This window comes from Dioscorea cayenensis, unplaced genomic scaffold (genome assembly GCF_009730915.1).
Source record: "Dioscorea cayenensis subsp. rotundata cultivar TDr96_F1 unplaced genomic scaffold, TDr96_F1_v2_PseudoChromosome.rev07_lg8_w22 25.fasta BLBR01000267.1, whole genome shotgun sequence".
Classification (NCBI taxonomy): domain Eukaryota; kingdom Viridiplantae; phylum Streptophyta; class Magnoliopsida; order Dioscoreales; family Dioscoreaceae; genus Dioscorea; species Dioscorea cayenensis.
This window is the reverse complement of record NW_024086658.1, coordinates 9,739-33,305: the sequence shown is the minus strand read 5'-3', so window position 1 is coordinate 33,305 and position 23,567 is coordinate 9,739. Positions and strand designations below refer to the sequence as shown.

The 23,567-nt window shown below is 37.7% G+C and overlaps 1 protein-coding gene and 1 pseudogene across 1 annotated transcript; one reads left to right on the top strand and one right to left on the bottom strand.

Annotated features, from left to right (window-relative positions):
- Window positions 1-3,617: 3,617 nt before the first annotated feature.
- LOC120253960 lies at window positions 3,618-4,695 on the bottom strand. The gene is made up of 3 exons (XM_039262136.1): window positions 4,573-4,695; window positions 4,086-4,522; window positions 3,618-3,711 (listed from the first exon to the last, which is right to left on the bottom strand). Exons 1-3 carry the CDS (start codon window positions 4,693-4,695, stop codon window positions 3,618-3,620), a joined length of 654 nt encoding a protein of 217 aa, XP_039118070.1.
- A 324-nt stretch (window positions 4,696-5,019) lies between these two features.
- Window positions 5,020-18,414, top strand: LOC120253959 (annotated as a pseudogene).
- The last annotated feature ends 5,153 nt before the right edge of the window (window positions 18,415-23,567 follow it).

Genomic DNA, 23,567 nt, shown 5'->3' with positions numbered 1-23,567 from the left:
TAATTATATTTATAATAATAAAAAATACTAATTAAAAATAATAAATATGCGGGCCCCAAATTTGGGGTCATAAATAATTCCAAATTTGAGTCATTTACCCCCAAAAATGAATAAAGAAATGAAATTAAATACAATCCCTCAATTCTTATTTCGTTATTTATTTTGAATTATTATGAATTGTCTCAAAAATTTTTAATTTATTAAGCATTATTTTTTACTTTAAAAAATGAATTAAAAAAACTTAATTGTCATCGTCTTTTATATTTATTTTTTTTTTAAATATTTAATAAGCAAAATGTAAAGTAGTGGATAAGGTGCTTACGTGCTTTCTAGCAAGCCTCTTTTCGATTCTCACCCACTGAGCCCCGGGCCAGGCACCAGTTAGCTTATGTGGACCCGTAACCCGCTGGGTCCACCGAGTTAACTTGCCTCGGCGAGTCGATACTATGGGCCAGGCCGGTTACGTGCCCTGTTAAGCAGCCCATGCCCCCCTCTAAGCGGCGCAGAGCTGTATTAAGGTCACCACCGCCGGATAGTAACATACAGCGGGAAGTAACGGATCATTCTCCTCCTTTTTCTTCAGGTAGGAGGTTCAAGTGGGTAGTGCAGTATTTTAGCGGTCCGTCTTACCGGACTCAGGAAAGGGACACCTCAAAAATAGTCGCTGAGATTCCTAATACTGATGACACCCGAGATGCCCCAGTGATTCCCACTTTGCAAAAGCTCGCACTTACAAATAAAAAAATATCAATCCCGAGGGTCCCTGCAGTATTTCCTCGTTGCGGAGCTCGCACTGTTTGTTCGAACTTGCCCCTATTACAGAGCCTACACCAGTTGCAGCGACTTCCACCGCCGAAGGTGGTAAAGTTGATAAACCGCCAATGCGCATAATGTGCAGCACGACTAAGGCAGACATATCTGAAGCTGTCCCACTCAAACTATCATCGAAGAGGGTTCCACTCAAGAAAGCTCCAGTCATGGCCCCGACGAGGAAGGCCCCACTAAAGATAGCTCCGCCAAAAAAATCTACACCCAAGAAAGCCGCACGAAAGGGAGCATGAAGCACAAGGACAAGTGGTCAAAAAAAACAACCGCCTACGTGCCCCACCGAAAAGAATGTTCCCACTTGACTCCAGTTCAACTGACGTAATAGGTACCGACATAGAGGCCTTATGAGAAGTGGACGCACTTGTAGAATCCCTGACTAGAATGAAGAATAGAACAGAGGAAAACAATTCTCTTGCATATTATCATACAAGGGTCCACCAAAAGCGATCCCGGAAGTAAAGACCCCACCTAGTTTCCTCCCATAATAAAAGAAGTATGCATTCTTTGGGAGGCTGAACCAGTTGGAACGGACAGTCATTACGCATTACTTGAACACCCGAGTGGACAAGTAATATATGATGACTATGTATGATCCTTGCTTGCATGTATATTATAATTATTACTTGTGTGAAATAAAGCGTACATGTGTAAATTAGGTTACACATGTGTAAAATAGTCTTTTAGTGTGCAATATGCTTTATATCTGATGCAATATACATTTTACCTATTTAAGCTATATTATATATGTGTAATATATGATTAATGTCAAACTTTTCAGCTCATATTTTTTCAGTTCAGTAGTGTGGAGCAACGACTGGGGGTTTACAACGCGTGAAAGCATTTACGCTTTCCTTGAAGGTAAAGATCATGTCCCCGACGATATCGTCGACGTCCTAGTCCTTATCATGCATGAACAGTTACTCTCAAATCCCCTCGCATTCCAAAAATGAGCCGTCATCATGCGTCCTCTGCAGCTCACCATCCAGAAGTTGAAATCCGCTGCATACCAGGCTGTGTACATGATGGAAGATATCATGTTTGTCAACAAAAATGCTTACATTATCCTGATACCAATCATTTTCAACAACCACTATCATTTGCTGACACTTGACTTGGAGAATTCAAAATACGTGCACTACTCTTCACTTCCGTAATCTATGTATGACTCAGATGCCGTTGATATGGTAAGTTCTTCTCAAACGCTTAGCGTTTCTCATTTGATATACTCCTTACTGATGATGGAATATGACGCTTCAGCGGAATCTTTTTGAATTGTGTCTGGAGATTAATTTGGGCCACAATAGATTCAAAAATCTACCTATACAACATATGCGTGACTGCCCCCAACAACCCCCCATCCCCGCCCTAGAAAATAACGACTATCTAACATTTTGCGTACGCAATATGGAACAAATTTTAAATGGAGAACGATTGGACATACTATGGGAGACATCCCGTATTTGAGATTGCGTTACGTGTCACGGATCTTGCTGGATGGAATCCGGCGAAAAATTATAAAGGCTGACGATGTCGGCAATATTTCTGACACAGTAGAGGATACCGGTGGGGAAAAGGGCAATGGGGACTGGCGGGAAATCTCGACAATGGGTCGTCGGGGGACTAATACGCTGAAGCTACTGTGGAGACTGCAGTGACCACTGAACATGCCGCGGAGACAGCCGATGACCCGACATCTTGCCCAAGACACTAAACCTCATCGTGGAGTATCGCGGCGGATGAAGAACACGCCATTAAGAGCGCCAATGACGCTGACATCGCCAAGGACATCGAACCTTATCGCGGAGCTTCGCAGTGAATCGCGGAACCTACCAGTAGAGGCTAGCGACAACACTAAACATGCTAAGGAATCAGAAGCAGACTATATCAAAGATGCAGAAGAAACTGTAGATGTAGACAAAGGCAAAGATGACAACTGCTGAGAACATTTTCTTAACATGAAACTAAATATGCAAATGTTTGTACTTAAATCGTTTGTGAATCATGCCTATGGGTAAAATCTTTACTTTTACATGTAATATCTCCGAGAATACAAATCCAACTTAGTAGGATTTTATACATTAGTATCAATTTTATACACAATAAGACACTTACGTACACAGGAATGGGTCATTTTACACATTAGAATCTTTTTTATACATAATAGCGTTTAAACTTACACAGTAACAAATGTTACTACACAAGAAACCAATTAACCACACAATTACAACTAAAAATTAAACAGGAGAAAATATGATTGTCAGCATACACATAGAAGACACATGTTTCCCTACATGTGAAGCTACATTTGCACAGTATAAATTTCCGACAAAAGTTAAATAACTGCATAAAGGAGTTTTCATAGCTAGTCCGCAATTACTCCATTACAAGATCATTAATTATGTCCACTTTGGTGTCACATTCGACAATCAAAGGCCTGTGATTCAATCCTTTTCATTCACGGACGGCCGGGTCATCTCTTTGCTATCGGTGGCCACATTCTGAGTTGACGGGTGTCATCGGATGGCATATCACTGTCAGGGATCGTGTATATTGGTTGGACATATGCACGATGATATGATTCGACTGTAAAATATTCTTCAACATAGCAGTGTACATTTTTGTCTGTTAGCATAATCGCAGCAATTGCATGCTTGCACAGGAGTCCATGTACTTCCCATCTCTTGCAACAGTACTTCCGGACGCCTAGGTTGACAACACTGTTGTGATCGTCAACATCTTTGTAATTGGCTTGCTCGGCCCACCCGCAAATAACGACTACTTTCGACAATTTATTCAACCTTCTTCCGTATCTCAGGGCAAAGGTATGTGTCCCATATGGCGGCCATTTTGCGCAGCTCACTCAGCATGTTCATAAGTTTAAACCTGCGTATTAACATGTGAGAAGCCAGTTAAGAGTTAGCAATTAACATAAACATAATTTGCTACACATAAGTTTGTAATCATACATAGCAATTCATGATTTTACCCATTAACATTAAATACTACATAATATTTTTAAATATTACACATGTATGTAATATCGCATACAGTAACTTAAAATTATACATAGGAAAACAATATTGTACACAACAATGTCATATATTAAACATGTATTAAAACTATTGGACATGAACAAGTATTTCTACAATGACCACTGTCTACTACACAGGAAAAAATAGTTTTACACAATAACCACAATTCTTACACAGTATCGTCAATTAGTACACATTAAACACTGAACCGTAAATTAATCTTACCATATAGTATTGACTACACTCATTATCAGTAGATGCCTTGCCTCTTTAATGCAGACATTAAAAGACTCTGCTACATTCGAGTATATCTCGTAGCACCGCATGCCCTTCAATAAATAGTTACACCAATGATTAATGTCGGAGTTGTGTAACAACCAATCATGTGCATTGGCCGATATAGCTGCAAGTTCACTGAATGCATCGTCGAACTCTTTAGACGTGTACGCGTACGCAATTTTTTTTATTACTGCCCAACATTGTTCTTTTAATGATTTCTCGAGCCTGCCGTTAGCCTTCATGAAGTTGGCTTCCAAATGGCACAGACAATAACCATGCAGCGATGATGGGAGCACTCGCGCAACTGCGTTAGCAAGACCCTTTGACTGATCCGAGATAAATGTAATAACTTCCTCGTAATCATCTTCACCGTACAATGCCTCCTTGAGAGTAGCAAGAAACCAAGTCCAATTATCATTGTTTCGTTGTCAACCACAGCGAATGTTATATGGAAGATACCCTTATTGCCATCTTTACCAGTTGCACCTAATAGAATCCAGCCGTACTTGCCAAGCAAATGAGTTCTGTCAACGAAAAGTAATGGCCTGCACCCCATCTTGAACCCCAACAAACATGCCCAAAAAGAGAAGAAAACGCGTTTAAATCACTCACCGTCATTCTCAATGATTTTCAAAACTACCGGGATTCGTCTGAGCCACCTTTCCCGCATACCAGAGAAGCAAATCGTAGCTACTAACCTCCTTACTATGAATTGTGGCCCATGTAATCTCCTTCTCCATCAAAACACGCTTATATGGTAGGCGAACACCATGGTCCTATAATATATCTTTTTGAATATTGACAACTCTATATAATGGTCGCTCCTTGAGTTTCTGCATTACATGTTGAGAGACCTATTTTTTGCTTGCTTTAAGGTACGATGTTGTACCAATGCCTCCACCGCAACTGTGCGTTGATTGCATTGTCTTCACCTGGAAGGTGTCAACATTTCCCTTTTTTGATGTATATACACGACAATACCAATTTAGAGCAGCGCACTTGACGGTCACCCAAAGTTTATCATTTTTTTATAAACGTAAAATCAAAATTTTGTCTTATGGCGTTACTGCGTAAGCAATCGTTGAACTGCTTTGCATTGTCTAAGCGTTGGCCCACTTTTAAGGTTAGGCCATAAAGTATTTGTGAAGACTGAACAATACTAAGTGCTAGAGGATGTTGGGACAGATATGTCTCGACATCGGTGTTCATACTTGCTGAGAAGGCGTCCATGCATGACAATGCATAACACAGATAATATCAATATAATGGTTTATTTCTCAAAAATCTTGAAACCTACACAAGAATGGGTAATGTTACACAGTAAAACATAATATTTCACAGAAACGCATAATATTACACAGAGAACAATTGTAATACACATAAATCCAATTTAATAAACATGTATGTAACTAATTACACAGTAACACACAAATGAAACATAACCGGCAATAGTTATCATTGTTATTACAAAGGAATCAATGAGGCCAAGTTGCCATCCACTGACCCACTCGTGTCCTTGATGGTGATGTCGACGACAGACTTGTTGAAAGTATGATGTATATGACACATGCGTTGAAAGTCAGTATCCAACTCAATTTAGCAAAGCGTCTTGTACGAGTTAGGTGTCACGAACTTCACCCTGACCATAGAACCGTCCAGTGCCCACTGCTCACTTATGTCACCCATTACTGTTTCCCATGAACTCAATACGGTGAATTGATACATACGTCTTTCTCCTTTGTATCGTGTCATAGCACAAAAGGTTTCCATGGATTATGAACAACTATATAGAATTTGAAAAAAAGCTACAAAGGTTATCGAGTCATTACTTAGTATAAGAGATGAAAAAGATGAAGAACTTCAAAAAGCTTTTCCCATGGCCTCTACAGAATGGAGAATAAAAAAATGAGACAATGACAAACTTAACAAAGCTCTTTTCCGGGCCTTAAGAAGGTGTACAAATACAAAGAGGACAAAGAAGAATCGAAGGAGGACAAAAAAAAAAATGAGACGCTTTGGCACTAAGATGAAGAAGAAGAAGAAGAAGAAGACTCGGATAAATAAAATGAAAAGGTTCTGACATTGATAACTTCTTTGGGATTTGCTTTTTTCCTTTTCTGCAAAAGTTGATATGACATGGAGGGGAAAAACCCTCTAATATTTGCTTTTGAGACAAGGGCAACTTTGGCATTTCACTGCCAATTGACTGACAGTTTTGACGACAAGGACTGAAAAGAAATGCAAACATTAAAGGTGAGACTTTTGTGAAAATGGAAAAGTCAGAGGGACTGAATAGGAAAAATAAAACTTTTCAAAGACTAAAAAGTAATTATAACTAAAAAAATGCATTGTTGGGACTAAATAGGAAGAATAAAACTTTTCAAAGACTAAAAAGTAATTATAACTAAAAAAAATGCAAAAAAAATGCATTGTTGTAGAGGTATATATATATATATATATATGCTTATATTATTTTTTTTATTGAAGAGTTATATATGGAAAAAAAAAAAAGCTTTTCACAAGGATAAATATCAAAATATAAACTTTTATTTTATTAAATATGTAAATAAAATGTTTTGTAGTATGCATATGCCAACAGTCTTATAGTCTATCAGCACGTACGTAGAGTCTCTTGTCTTTGATATATATTTTAAAAAATAAAAAACTAATATTTTAATTTTACTAACACAAGCTGGTAATGTCATTGGTCAAAGGGCTAAATTAACGCTAATATTATTATGATTCAGGAAACAGATAAATTTGATTTCATGAATTAGTTGTGTATGAATCACACTATTCAAATGGCTGTTTTATCATTTAATAATAATAATAATAATAATAATAATAATTATTATTATTATTATTATAAATGCTTCATATTAATTATAAATCGGATGGGACAAAGATGGGAAATGATAATTTTAATTATTTGAGTTATTGGAAAAATTGAATACAAAATGATACCAAATTTCCTCTTTTTTATATGGTGCAAACTGCAACCCATTAGAAAGTTTAATACTAATAAAAAGATTACATATTTACTAAAATTGATTTGCTTAATGCATACTTATAACTAATTATGGATTAATATAAATTAGTGCATTTCAATAGGAGAAGAAAGTCAATTTATTTGATCATTAATTTTAAAATCTTTAATTTTTTTAATTTTATAATATTTCAACCAAATTAATGTTAATTAATAATTTTTTAAGTTTAATTTTATGAAACAAAGATCAAGATGAACATATCTTGTGATGATTATTTTTTGGTTGATTGATAAATGGTCTAAATTGGTATACTTAATCCTTAACCTGTATCATTAAATTTGAAGAAACTACTTACAAACTATCCTTTTTTTTTAATGAAATAATATATAATAAATTATTTTTTAAAAATTTTATTTTAGTAGATTGATGTGTTTACACATTAATATATGCAAATTGTTAGTGCAAATTCACTATTATTGGTATGATTTGACACTAAAACAAGATGACGTGATAAACTTTGTGACGTGACAAAATTGATGACATGGCAAAGCATTGTGATATGGTAAGGAGTTTTGGTTAATAGGCAAATATCTTGAAGATTTTGGTGAAACTATTTTTGGTATGTGTTACAACTTGAAGATAAGATCATATCAAGATCATATTTAGAGAGATTTGATTGAAGACTAAATATGGATGAAGCTTAATTGAAGAAATATCTATCAATGGTATGATTGAAAGTTATTGAAGGTATGATTTGAAGAAATCTTAATGAGTATGATGGAAGACTATTAAGGGTAAGCTTTGAAGACATGCTATTATTGTCATGATTGAGATGATTGATTGAAGATCTTTCTTAGAAAGATTTGAAGGCCAAATTTGGGTGAATTGAAGATCAAGTTTGGTAAGTTTCATGAAGACGCACAAACGACGTGCCCCCTTGCGAGGGAACTGCATGGCGAGGAACTGAGGAGGGGTAGGCTAGTTGCCGGTAGTCAGGGAGACCGGGTTGCACTGACTCAGACTAAGTATGACCGGGAGGTTGATGGGTCTTGAGGTCGTTCGCAACGTAACCAGAACTCAGTCAAGTCAGCAGTCATGACCATGTTGCAATTTATGTTACAACGGGAGTTGCAACAGCTAATTTTAGAAGGTTTTTAAATTAGTAGGCGCGGGGATTCTATAAGAGGTATGGACTATATTTGGGACGTTGAGGCGTCTATATAAGCTACCTTGCTCTGAGATTGGGTGTGTCTCTTGTGGAGGAGTATGTGTGAGCATTATACAATCTAGAGAGGGTAGTGATCTTTATCACTTTGAGGAGGCGGTGACAAGTGTTTGTACTCATCTATTTTCACCTCTTTTAGTAGATTGTTTATCTTAAGGCTTGACCCTCCAAACGTAGACGAGTGGACGCTGAACTGGGTTATCAATTTTGTGTCTCCTTTTTGTTTGGTTTGTGTAAGTTTTCTATGAGTATTTAAGTGTTCTCTAAAACACAAATCACATCGACGGAACTAACACAAACATTTATTATTTGGACTAAGGAATGTAGTGAAATTATACTTCCATCTATCCATATTATTTAAAGCTTTTAGAATTTTTGTAAGTATTAATTATCTTTCTTTTTTCATCTTGATAATTTAGAGAAAATAAGTATTAATGGGAGTAAATATTGGCTTTTTCTCTTTTAAAGAAAATGCCTATTTATGGGAGTAAACAATTCTATGAAAAGTACAAAAATGTCATGTTATAATATATATATATATATATATATTAGATTTTAGGAACTTTTTATAAAACTTAGTCTTGACCATTGACTTGAGGAAATATATTTTAGTAGTGTTGCTGCTTGTTTCACGTATTTTATCTTAATATAACAAATTGATTTATTATTCTATAAAATTTAAAAAAGTTAAATTATTTTATACAAAAATATGTGATACATATATACTCTCTTAATTCTAAAATACAAATTTTTTAAATTTAAAATAAATAAATTAAATAATTAATATATATATATATATTTTTTTTTGAAATCATACTTATTTCATGAAGATTAGATATGAGACTCTTCATTTCCTGTTTATTTAGATTGAAGTGAGGTCAAGTAGAGAGAAGTGGTCTAACTTATCCCCATTTATGTTATTAGTGATATTTTTCGCACTTCGGTCTGAAGTAGATTTTAAACTAAACCCATTTTAATATTTTTTCTACTGAAATAGCGGAAGTGAGTAATTTTATAATTATTCATATCCGTTCATTTCCAATTTTTTTAAAATTAATAAAACTCCATCCAACACCTAGATTCTCCTGTTTCATTATCACATTCTCACAAAACAAATGAACATCAAAAGTAATTTAAATGATATCACTTCTTTTCCTTCATATAAGTGTTGCTTCCCAACATTTTCTCACAAGTGAACAGGTTATACTCTATAACTTACTAACTAAAATAGAATAATTTTTTTTTTAAATGACTTGAGAACGGAGGAAGTTTATACATATAATAGGTCGACAATGATAATTCAATGCAGATAGATAGTGGTTGGCAAATAGAAATTGAAAAGAGCTACCACACAAATTTTAGAAGTCAAATATCCTTGATGATATTGAGAATAATTTTAATGCTATCTTTTGTGAACAGGTGTCCTACAACAAAAACGTTAAAAAAACATTCTCATGCTACTCTTGTCCCCCCCTGCTCACATTCAACACCACAGAAAACCTCATTATTTATTTATTATTACTATTATTTTAATTTTAATAATAATTATTTAGAACATCATGCTTTTTGTTCGACTTTGCAGTGTCATTGCAAGTTTGCTACCTTTTTGTCATTATTAATTTATTATTATTATTATTAATTATTATTATATAATTTATTATCTTTTCTTTATTTATTGGTTTCATGCCGTGTCATCACTCTTTGTTGGGCCCACATTTATTTTCTGTTGTTAACATTGAAATCCCAAAACCCTCACGCGGGCCCACAGGTACCAAAACCCTCATTTTTTGGAATTTGTGCCGGGAAAGTTATAGAATGGGAATCTTGTTAACTTCTTTGATTTTTCGCTTATCATATACTTCTCGTGTTTTTCTTATCTATTATGAAGCTATGTTTTTTTTATTTGTTATTTTGAATGTTAAGAATTATTTATTATTTTTTTAAAATTATTTTAATATTTTATTTAATTTTTTTTAAAATTTAATATAAAAAATATGAAGATATAAATTAAAAATAATTTTAAAAAAATAATTAATATTTTATTAAATTATGTAAAATAACTAAATTCGGTTATTTACGATAAATAAAAAGCAATCAAGGAAGGAGTATGTTACTCTAAAATTTACAAGTAATTATGGGTATATATATTTATATTTTTTTTAATTTGATTTTTTAAAATAAAGATAGACCAGCCATTCACACCAATGTAAATTAAAAATCTCACAGGGGCTAATAAGAAAAAAAACGCGATTAAAAGAGGAAGCTACCAAAATTTACGATTCCACCCTTGAAAGCAGTCTCCATACTCACTGCCGAAACTGACGGACGCGTAGCAAGCAAGCAAGTCAAAACGCGATGATCCCATTTCCGTAATTAATACTCACAAAAGTGCCCCTTTATTAAATAAAAACCCCTATATCCTTTTCCAAATCCACTGTGCCATTCCAAACAGCAAACACCACATTTTTTTCCACGTGTTCATCTCGTCGAGCGCACCAAGGTCCAACTGAACACGTGTCCGCGTTTCTTTATTTTATCATAATTAAAAAAAATAATTATAATAAAAAAAGGCACGAATTCCCAGCATTGTCTTCTCTTCTCGCTCTCTCGCTCTCTCTCGCTCTCGCCATTGTTGCTACGATGATGGATTCCTTGAGGAATTCCTTCAAACCCCAGAGCTCCCTACAAGCGACCATCGTCTCGGAATCCTTCTTTCGATTGCGATCACGCCCAGGAACACCAGCCCATTCTCTCCGATCACCGGGAAGAGGTCATTGTCCGCATCGACGGAAAAAGCGGCTCTCCGCCATCATCCGCCGGTTCCGGCACCGCTAACGGTCGCATTTGGCGTGGATCGAGCTACGATTTCTCTGAGCAGGTTGGTGGTGGTGCGGCGCCGGAGTTTAGCTTTCCGATGGAACAGGACCCGCCGTCGAAGCTTATTAGTTCGTTTATCCGGAAGCAGCGAGCTTCCGGCGAGGAGTTGTCGTTGGACATGGATTTCGAGATGGAGGAGCTCAAGCGGGAGTCGTCGAAGGATCGTCGCGTTTCGTTTGAAGAGGCGGGGGATGAGTCGCCGTCGTCTTCTTCGGAGGATGCTGTTAGATCTGGGTCCGTTCACCGTCGGGGTGGTGCTAGGGTTCCGACTAGTCCGAGAGATGATGGCGGCGGTGAGGTCCTCCGTTGCACGTCTAACTCGTCATTCCGCCGCTCGTCAACTCTTCTCCGTGTGAAGACGAGATCGAGGTTGATGGACCCCGCGCCGGCCGCCTTTGACGATAACCGGAAGTCCGGGAAGATCCCAAAGTCCGGACAGATGAAATCTGGGCTGCTCGGCAAGCCGGATGACGACGATGACGACCCTTTTCTCGAGGAGGACCTCCCGGACGGATTTAAGCAAGATTCGTGGGGTGTTTTCACGATCCTCCAATTGGTGAGCTTCATCTTAATCATCGCCTTCTTCTTCTGCAGCATTTTCATCCCCGTCCTTGAACGCCAAACCGTGTGGAACCTGCATCTCTGGAAGTGGGAGCTGCTTGTTCTCGTGCTCATCTGCGGCCGCCTCGTCTCCGGCTGGGTTATCCGGTTGATCGTCTTCTTCATCGAGCGCAACTTCTTGCTCCGCAAGCGAGTGCTCTACTTCGTCTATGGCCTCCGAAAGGCCGTTCAGAACTGCCTCTGGCTCGGCCTCGTACTCATGGCTTGGCATTTCATGTTCGACAAGAAGGTCGAGAGGGAGACGAAAAGCAAAACCTTGCCGTACGTCACCAAAGTCTTGTTTTGCCTCCTGGTTGCCACTGTCTTCCGGCTTGTCAAGACCCTTCTTGTGAAGGTTCTGGCCTCCTCGTTCCATGTCAGTACCTATTTTGACCGAATTCAGGAAGCTCTCTTCAACCAGTACGTCATAGAGACACTCTCCGGCCCTCCATTGGTTGAGATTGAGCATATTAGGGAGGATGAAGAACGGATTATGGCCGAAGTGCAGAAGCTCCAGAAGGCAGGGGTTACTATACCAAATGATCTCCGGGCGGCTGCATTGCCGTGCCGGAGTGGGAGGGTGATTGGTGGGAGTGGGCAAAGTGGTGGCAGTGGGCATGGAGGGATACAGAGGAGCCACCAGATTGGGCGTAAGAGTGTCAGGTTCTCTGGAGCTGTCTCAAAAAGGGATTTCAGCAAGCAGCAGCCGCAACAGGGGGATGGAATCACCATTGACCAGCTGCACAAGCTCAATCAGAAGAATGTATCAGCTTGGAACATGAAGAGGCTGATGCGGATTGTGAGGCATGGGACGCTGGCTACTCTTGATGAGCAGATAACTGACGCAGGCATGGGAGGATGAGTCAACCATGCAGATCCGGAGCGAGAATGAGGCCAAGGTCGCTGCTAAGAAGATCTTTAATAATGTGGCCAAGCCTGGTTCCAAGTAAGTCTTGCATACTGTTCTTTCAATTATATTTTGTGACTTTGAATATGAAAAAGACCTGCCGTTTTGGTTCTTTTTAGGTTCTTTTGCATTGATGAGACTTGTTGATGATGTGAATTTAGTTGCTTATGGAAATATCTAAAGAGGAATATGTCATGTTTCTACTCTATTTTGACCTGTCTCAATGCATTACCCTGTTTGTGTGCTTAAAACTCAGACCTGATGTTTACGTTTCCCATGATGTTACTATCTGTGGGTCTATTTGACACTGCACTTGGGACAAAATTATGATTGTAAAAGCTTGAAAATAATTGTTATGCTTCTAATGAGGCTTTGGTTGATTTGATAGTTAAGCTACCTAATAAGAGACACCAATCTTATTTTTATTTGTGGATACAAAGACTTGGGCTGTTGATGTGAAATGTCTAAGTATTGGACTTATGGTTAGGAAACTCTTTGAAATTTACTTTAGAGGAATATCGATCTTCCTTTTTCAATTTTTTAGAAATATATTGGACCTATCTTATTTTCACGGCAATTTCTTCTTGCAGCTTCTGTTTGGACATTTTGTTTCTTATAAACTCATTGCTTAGTCAATTTCTTAATATTTTGGGTGGAATATGTTTCCCAGTTTCCAAAACCATATGATAGAACCCAATAATTTCTTCAGTTGCACATTTCATTGACCGATTATTTTGTTATTTTCTCAATAGATAACAAGTGTGTTTATAACAGCCAAGGATGAATAGGCTTTCGTGGTTTTTGGATGTTTTGATCTGCCCACCAAACTAAGGCCTCTCACTGACCTTTGCTTTTAGTCTGTGTCCCTCTTCTTCTCAGAAATCATGTTTTTCGTTCATAAAATGATTGCCTGAAGAGGACAGAGCATATCTAGGTTAAATAGCCATTTGTGCAAGTAGCTAGTGATATTAGTCTGCCTATATTGTGTTATGCCACTGACAAGAGGGCTTATTATATCATTTGATATGCAAGTTGATACACTGTACATTATCCAATTTGAGCTAGGTCGGACTCGATGTTGATGATATCTGACTGCCGGATAAACAAGAAGCGTGCTTTATCTTGTATAGTTTGTTATGTAAGACCTTAATGTTCTTTTAATTGAACCTACTGCGCTCCTGAAGCCAATATAACTTATTTTGATCTAGGTTGGACTCAATGTTGATGATGTCTGACTGCCAGGTGAACCTGGGTGTCCCTTATCTTGTATAGTGTGTATTTAAAAACTTTTTGTTGTTCTCTTTAATTGAACCACTGCACTCCTAAAGCCAATATGACTTGAAATAGAATAAGGTTGAGATGCCAGTTTGCTGTTATGCGTGAGTGCCATATGTAACCCTCAGCTCAAGACTCAGGTTTGTGATTCTAAATTGTTCAAATGCTTGAAGATTAGTATCTAATTATAGATGATTATATCGCCATGATTCACAATTGTCTTAATTTCTCTAATTGGTGTTGAAGGAATTGGTTTTAAAAATGGTACTCTCAAATTGAAGAATCCTTTGACAGGAATACTTAAAAATATCAGCCTTTGATATTTAATAGCTAGTTTGCAATTGGAGGTGCTTTAGCACCTTGTTTCATGAATTTGAATGCAGTCCTTTTCATTTGGTATTAAAATATCAGCTATGTTCGAAGCATTAAATTATAAGAAAAATTGCAAACAATCAACTGCTTGGTTAGCTTCTTTTTTAATTTGTTTTTCGTTTCTATTTACAATTCATTTCGAAGAGTCAAAAAACAGATTGAATAATATCTTAGTGGTCGAAGTTGATGGTTGATCAAACTGTTGCTTTATATTGAATGTTTTGGTAATGAAATATGCTTTTTAAAAAATTAAGAAAAACCTGTGTATTTGCAGCAAGCAATGATCAGCTTCAGTTGGTTATGCTTAGCGATCATTATGCATCCTTAAATTTAAATTTGAGCAGTAAACGCTCTCTGAATAGATAAAAAATGACTAGTTGAAGTAAAATGTAGGTTAATTCCCTGCAAGTTTTAAACTTCATCTCCTTAATGTTAGGCCGCATTTTGACCTCTTACTACTTTTAGACAGTGGTATTCAGTTCATGAAATCTTAATGTGGTTCCCAAATTTTCTTTTCATTTGATATATTTGGAAAATTGTAAATCTGCTCCAAATTTCAACTATTTAATAGGCCAGATTGGATTTGATCAAGAAAAGTAATGAGATCTCCCAACTAAAATATGAAAATTCAGTGTTTTCCTCTTATCTTTTTCCCAAATTTAGGTAGAAGCCCTTTTTTCAGAAAAACAGGCTCTTTGGCCCGTGCTCTGTTATTTTTTATCATATTTATTTTACTTTGAAGTCTCATCTTTTGTTTAAATTACTTCACGAATTATTGCAATTTTTTCAATTCTTATCTGAAGCTCATTTTTCATGCACAACTTGAGAACTTGCAGGCACATTTATTTGGAGGATCTGATGCGTTTCATGCGTGATGATGAAGCTGTGAAGACTATGAGCCTGTTTGAAGGAGCACAAGAAATCAAGCGAGTAACAAAAAGGTCTCTAAAGAACTGGGTGGTAAGATGGTCACTTTTATTTTGCCAATTCTCTACTCCTTTTGAGAGGATATCTTATATGCAATTCAGTGATGTTTGTCTGCAAGCAATTGAGAGCATCATGCATGGATATTGCAGGTTAATGCATTCAGAGAACGCCGAGCCCTTTCCTTAACTCTAAACGACACAAAAACAGCAGTTGATAAGCTTCATCAGATGGCAAATGTGGTTGTAGGCATAATTGTATTTGGCCTTTGGCTTCTTATTTTGGGGATCGCAACTACCCACTTTTTTGTGCTTATAAGTTCTCAGATGCTTCTGGCTGTTTTTATGTTTGGCAACACTTTGAAGACCACCTTTGAAGCTATAATTTTTCTTGTTTGTGATGCACCCCTTTGATGTTGGTGATCGTTGTGAAATAGAGGGGTTCAGGTATGGAACATAGCCAAACATGTTATTATGGTTTTTTCATTACTATCTTTTCTTGAGAGAGTTAGTGAATCTGAATGTTTCCTTTTCAGATGGTAGTTGAGGAGATGAATATATTGACAACAGTATTTCTGAGGTACGACAACATGAAAATCATATACCCAAACAGTTTACTGTCTACCAAACTTATCGGCAACATTTATCGAAGCCCAGATATGGGAGATTCGATTGACTTCTGTGTGCATGTTGCCACTCCGGTACAGAAGCTTGCCATCATGAAAGATCGGATAAAGAGGTATATAAGAACTGTTTCTGATTCTAAATTTAAGTTTAACTAGTATGGTATGGTGTAATATGACTGCTATATTTCCTATGTGTATTGGAAGATAAACTATAGCTTAAAGAATAAATTATTTACACACTGAAAAGTGCATCTTGATGCATTTTTCCATTGAGGTCTAATTATTATCAATTTCTAGTGATAGTAACTGCATCAAGTTGCAACATAATATCTAGTATTGCATTGTTTAGTTTTACCAATCTCAATAAGACATATCCGACAAATCAGCATGCATGCTGCTTACTTTGTCTTTAGTATTTGTTTGTTAGAGTCATGTCATTTTTCTAATATAAAGTTATAAACAGATCAATAGTGAAGGTATGTGTTAATACTTACTATTCATACTTTCAAAGCCTCATTTATCTCTTTATTTTCTTTTGCTTAGAGGTGGTGTTAGATAACGTAAATTTTACAGAACTAGTTGGAAATTAAAGCTTTTCATCAAAGTGCGTGAGGCACAATTAGTTTGGTGGAAGTTGAACTTTTTATGATTACTAATTGTGTCACAAACAACTACTAGGGGATGATGCTCAGGCACTTGGATATCAGAATCTGTGTCATGGATTTTAAATGAATCAATTCTGTGGGAAAGCTACAAGTATAATGGCTGTTCACTTCTCTAACTATTCATATTTATGTTTGGTCGTAAAAACTTGAGAGTAGAAAATTCATGTCAGAGTTTTAATGGAGCAATCAAATAGACAATATAGAGATTTCTCTCCAGAATTTTTTTGCTACTTAGGTGTTGAATTACTTGAATTAATACATTACATATGCAAATTAGAGATGTAGATTTTATCTAATTTACAAACACAAGTTATGCACTTGACATAAGGGCCCTATTAAGTTTGGTGTTTCAAGAATAATCAAACAAAACCCCAATTAGAATTGTCCATGTGTATGGACACAGTCCCAATGTTTGTGTGTATAGACTTTCAGTAAAAGAAGTTTTTCCAAATCATAACTTTGAATATGAAGATAAAGTTGACATCCAATCTTCATGAGAGTGTTATCCATGGCAAAGCTGAATTTTTGCTCCAAAGTAAGGCATTTTTTTTTTGTTGGGACAGAATATTTCTTCAAACCACCTGGCATAGTGCCATGTAGTTTTTGCCCTTGAATTAAATTTACTATCACTAGGATGTACTTAAGTGTCAGGTTTTGCATGGTATAGCTACGTGTATTTTAGCACATGGCATATTTATTTTTGAGACAGATTTTTGCATGGTATAGCTACGTGTATTTTAGCCCATGGCATATTTAATTTTGAGACAGATTTTTGCATTATTTAGAATCATGTCTTATTCAGTAATGGTTTATACTGGCTCATGTGTGTTGACAAAGTATGTTTGGTGCTTGACTAGATTGTAGTCAATTACATTTGATGGGTTTTGTGATGTCCTTTGTAAGTAGAGTGATTCATCATGAGTTCAAAAACAAAATTTCTCAACTTTTTTTAACAAAGATTGCATCATTTAAAGTCATGGTTTAAACAGAAGATAGTTATTTTTATGCTTTCCAGCAGTCACTGTTGTTGTTGTTGCTTGAAGCTCCAACTCTGTTATTAAGAAATTCACACACAGGATTTAGACTGATAATGATTTATTATTTCATGATCATGTTGACAAGTCATAAATTCTACTTGCCAGTAGTCAGATTCTTTTTTCCCTCTCACTGAAGGTATATTGGCCAATGCGTGATTGATTGTTGCTCTGCAAACTTGTACATATGCTTCCTGCTTCATCTAGTTTGGTTATTATTGATTTCTTATTTTAACAGCATTTGATTCAAGCACCAGACACATGTTGAACATGTTACTTTATTTCTTATCCTCTCTTTTCTGAAGTTACTCTTTATCATCTCTCTCTTAATTTTTACCTTAACTCTTACTTTCGGCATGTGAAAATGACTATATATATATATATATATATATCTGAGCGGATGGTTAAACTAACGAGTACCATTTATCCACTTTGATGTTCACAGTTTTATTGAGAGCAAGAAGGAACATTGGTATCCAACTCCAACTGTAATGCTCAGAGATGTGGATGACATGAATAGGCTGAGAATATCAATATGGTTGCGACATCGTATTAATTATCAGGACATGGGATTGAGATGGGCGAGAAGAGAGATGGTGTTTCAAGAAATGATCAAAGTCTTAAGGGAACTCGATATAGAGTTCCGACTGCTCCCATTGGATGTCAACGTCCGGGACATGCCTCCATTAACCTCGCCACGGTTTCCATCCACCTGGACAACATACAACTGATAATTTCTGCGCTACCGAGCAAAACAAGCTAATGAAATGGATCGACGACGTTTTCAATGAAAAGCTTTCAGCTTTTTCCATGAGGATGAGTTGCTCTTTTTCGCTTGTGCATTAGTCCCTTATCTAGTCATCATGTTATTGAGATGATGGTTTTTGCCTTGATTATATTGAGAGTATATATTATTATATAATTTTCAGGCATGGTACTTGATGAGATGGTGTCTAACTAAGTTCAGTGTTTGATCATCAATTAGATCAGCATTTTAGAGACTTGGTAACAATGATTTTGCTGAACTTTCTTAGAACCTTAGTCTGTGTTTACTGTTGAATTTCAGTGATTTGAATAACTTAGCGAAAAACAATTTCATTCTGTGACAAGCAATGAGTTAAACAACAGAGAGAGAAACTTAGGTAAATTTTTGGGGTTTTTGTTTTTTTGTTTTTTTGTTTTTTGACTTTCTAGGTAACAATTTTTATAAGAATGATTTTCCAACCAGATTGCTCGAGATGTATATTGATTTATCCAGAAATGGAAAAGACATAAGGTATTAAATTCTTTAAAGGGTAAAGTAAAAGAAGATTAAAATTATACCTCCACTCATATTAACAACTTTTTTACTTTACTTTTTTTTATTGCGGATTATATAAAATTATAAACATTAATTAATAAAATTCAAATATATAACTATTAATAATTCATTTATTATATATGGACATGTATGAGTGTATATTTATTTATATACTTATGAGTTTATATGTATTTATTTGGGAAAATTGCTTGCATACCTATGCAAAACCATAAAATTGCTTAAATACTCCCATAAAAATAATATTTGCTTGCATACTCCCATAAAACTAATATTTTTACTTATATATCCCTGTCGTTAGTTACCGTTAGCCACCATTAGAGTTATGGAATTAACCATAGTTCTCACTTAACTCAACTTAACAAAATTACCCAATTACCCTTAACATCATCCAACCTAAGCCATCTTAGAAAAATTTTCAAACTTCTCAAACACTCAGCCGCCATCTTTTGGGAATCCCTTCTCATCAATCCCTTCAAGCCACACCATCTCACTCGCCAGCTCTTTCAAATCTGCGTCAGCCAGAGGTTTTAACCGAACACTACTGGACCATCTCAACGCCGGCTACGCCCGATGCCGTGGCATTTGTGTATGTGCCGTTACCTTCACCATCAGAGGTCTCAGCGTGATCAATGTCGTCGTTGGAGCTTACTCGGAGAACCTCCCAATCGTGTTCAACGTCGGCGGGTCAAACACCAACGACTATTGTACTAATCGGATCCTCCACCACACTATCGGATTATTGGATTTTCTTAGGAGATCTGATGTTTTCAATATGAATTTACTAAAAAAATTCATGATTTTTTTAATAATTTTTTTAGAAATAATTAAAAGCGTATATAAAAATTTCTATTGGTTATCTATAATTTAAATAATTTAAAGTTTATAAAAATATAATATAAAAATTTTTGATGGGTATATTAACAAACCCATAATGGTCCTTTTGTTGAATGAAATGAGTAATGTCTACAAAAATAAGAAAAAATTTTTTCAAGGGAACTGTCATGGGGGTCTTTGGTGTGGCAACCAAAACACTCAACCGCGCGGTACTTGTGCTCCTTACAAGTTAGCCTACTCCGAATCGGTGAAGAAACTCTCACCAGCCTAAGGACACGCACAAAGTAAAGCAAGACACAAAGTTAAGAGAGAAAAGAGAAACTCTTTATTGATGAATGGAAGCTATTACAACCAAAGCCAAGATTATAAGTCTTCTCCTTTCCTCCTCACTTCTCTAAGTGAGAGCTCCTCTCCTCTCTTCTTCTCCGAGAATGAGAGTGGAAATAAGAGAATGAAGATTGAATGAATGAAATGGAGAAGGGTGGGAGAGTTTATATAACCAAATTCTTGGAATCTCATCCAAGAGCAACGAGACGATCGGCGTTCGAGACGTTCTCGTTCCAAGAGCTAAATGCCGGACCGAATTCTTCTCCAAAGGCAAACAAACAAACAACGTTCCTATTTGCCGAGTCCCGACATCCATCCATGCTCCCCATTAGCTATAGTGTGTCTCCCACCTGTCAACAGTGCCAGATAATCACTATTTATCTGCCCGAGGATGTCTTGGTACCATCAACCGCCTCACCGAGAGACCTGCCTCGCCCGAGTGCGTCTACTCGCACGAGATCACGGAAGCTTGATGTTTTGGCTTCAATTGAGCTGGGTCGCTACTCCGCTCTCGGACTAGATGATCCGATCATGTCCTAGTAAATTTGACCGCTTAGAGTGAAATCTGAAAATCGGTCTAAGGGGATAAGATAACCCTCCTAGGGGCTATTTGGCCTTGCTACATCCGCGCCCAAGGGCGTGACGTCAAAAATCCCTATAACAAACCTCCCCCATCGGGAGAATCCGACGTCCTCATCGGAGGGAGATCGAGGAAACCTCTCGACCAAGTCCTCAAATTGCCATAAGGTCGTATCCTTCTCCCAACTTGCCTCCGACTCTGGGAGACCCTTCCATTGGACTAAGTAATAAGTCCGCCGGTTCTTCTTGCTTTGCCCCTCCACCTTCTTGCCTAAGATCTTCTCAGCAACTCGAGTAAACTCTACTCATACTGTCGGTGGTGCCCGCTTTTTCCGGACTTTTTTTCCGGGTGTTGGGTGTCCTCCTGACAGGGCTTCAAGTAGCTGACATGAAAGGTTAGATGTAGTTTCAACCTTTCGGGAAGATGTAGCCGATAGGCTACCCGCCCTCTACCCGTTGAGCGACCTCAAAGGGACCGTCATATTTTGGGATCAATCCCTTGTGGACATCCTTCCGATGTAGCTTCTTCCATACTTGTGGGGTTAACTTAAGCCACACACGATCGCCAACATGGAATTCCAAGGGACGCCCGCCTCGATCGAGATACTTCTTAATCCGTCGACGGCCTTGGCGAGGCTATTTCTGCCTTCTCCATCATCTCCTGTCGCTCTAACTCCCAATTGTGTGCCGCCGGGCATCCGCCACAGCACTCCGCTTTAGCGACTCGGGTGGAGATAGAGGTTGGTAACCATAAGCCAACTCAAAAGGACTTTGGCTCGCTGGCCGATTGATGAAGGTTGTAAGATAGTTGGGCCACATCTAGTAACTCCAACCCGGTTCCTTTGCGAGGCCGAGATATAATGAGCGGAGGTATTCTTCCAATAAGGCATTAATACGCTCCGTTTGCCCGTCGGTTTGTGGATGATTAGCTGTTGAGAACTTTAGCTCCGTACCTAGGAGTCCAAACAACGCTGTCCAAAACCATCCTGTGAACCGGGCATCTCGGTCGCTCACAATGTCTTGAGGTACCCCAAAATGCTTCACCACATTTTTGAGGAAGAGGGCCGCCGCTTGCTCGGCCGGGCATACCGCCGACACTGGGATAAAGATAGCATACTTGGTGTACCTATCGACAACAACCATGATTGCGGACATGTTGTCGACCTTTGGAAATCTGGATATAAAGTCCATCGAAATCGACAACCATGGCCGATCCGGGATGGGTAAGGGTTGAAGCAACCCCGCTTCCCGCTTCTTTTCTGGTTTAACTTGCTGGCACACATAGCATGATCTGACATATGCCTCAATGTCACTCTGCATATCTGGCCAATAGTAATGCCTAGACATGAGAGCCTTCATCCGATCTCTACCCGGATGTCCTGCCCATCGAGTGTCATGATGCTCTTTCATCAATTTGAAACGGGGCTGACCACCCCTTGGCACGAACAAAGCGCCCTCCCTGGGTGTGGAGTAAATTGTCCTCCACCCAATACCGTTGGATCACTCCATCCTTGATGCCCTGTATCAGCTTCATATACTGGGCGTCGGTCTTCGCCACTCGCTCGATCCGCTCCGCCGGATCGGACTCCCACTGAGTTAGCGTGGTCACATATTCCACCACCGCTTCATGCTAAGAGCATCTCGCAGCAGAGTTACGTCGACCGTGCTTGTGTTTCCACTCAAAGTGATATTCCTGTAGGAATTCTTGCCATCTAGCCTGCCTTGCCGATAGCTTCTTTTGAGTGGCGAAGTAGGTGTTGGCAACATTATCTGTTTTGATCACAAAGTGAGTCCCTAAAAGGTAAACGCGCCATACCTGAAGGCAATGTACAACTGCCAACATTTCCTTCTCATGTTCGAGTACTTGAGCTCAAGGCCCTTCCGACTCTCAAAAGGCTACCGGGTGCCCATCCTGCACCAACACACCGCCTACCACCTTGTCAAATGCATCCGTATGCACTTTGAAGGGTAGGAAGAAGTTAGGGAGCCTCAACACTGGCTCCGTAGAAATCACCGTCTTTAACTTCTCGAAGGCCCTAGCTTGTTCGTCTTGCCAGTTCCATGGCCTCTCCTTCTTCAGGAGATCCGTTAGGGGCGCCGCAATCTTGGAATACCCCGCTATGAACTTTCGATAGTAGTTAGCTAATCCGAGGAAGGATCGCAACTCCGTGACCTTAGTTATTAAAAATATAAAAATGTGATATTTTAATTTATTAATTAGGGCCGGGAGAATCTCCGAAACCGAAAAATCCCTGCGGGGACAGGTATGGGGAAAAAATATTCCTGGTATTCGGGTTCGGGTCAGGGGTCGGGGATGGGAGTGCAAAATCAGGGCCCGGGAATGTGTCCCCTAGGGAATCCCCTCCCGTTGACATCCCTATCCTCCATCGTACTGATATCCCAAATGATTGATAATATGATTCTATTTTTATTAAAACTTCATAAATTTTTTTAAAAAAATAATAATAATTTTTATTTGGCATGGAATTCGGCACTGTTTGCCGGAATCGTGCCAAAAACCGTGACAAATAAGAATATTTGTTACGGTTATTGCCACGGTTTTGGATATACTTTGACAAACTCATTGTTATAATTTTTATTTTTTTTAATAAAAAAATTATATTTGTGGTGTACATGCACAAATATTGTGATTAACTCAATACTAACTAAATATAAATAATAAAATATAAAATTAAAATGAATTGAAAGGTATAAAATCCCAATTTTCATCTAAATTTCAAACAATAATTAGAAAAAATTTAGTTGGCACGTGTCGCTTAATCCGGGTACTAAAAACCGAGACAAATAAGAATATTTGTCACGGTTAATGACACGATTTTGGATATACTTTGACAAATTCATTGCTACAATTTTTT

Bases quoted from the DNA above. Each gene is read 5' to 3' on its own strand.
- LOC120253960 (XM_039262136.1), bottom strand. From the start codon at position 4,695: ATGGGGTGCAGGCCATTACTTTTCGTTGACAGAACTCATTTGCTTGGC. The intron at 4,523-4,572 runs GTTGACAACGAA...GCTACTCTCAAG, and splicing joins TCCATATAACATTCGCTGTG to GAGGCATTGTACGGTGAAGA. The intron at 3,712-4,085 runs GTAAGATTAATT...GTTAATACGCAG, and splicing joins AGTGTAGTCAATACTATATG to GTTTAAACTTATGAACATGC.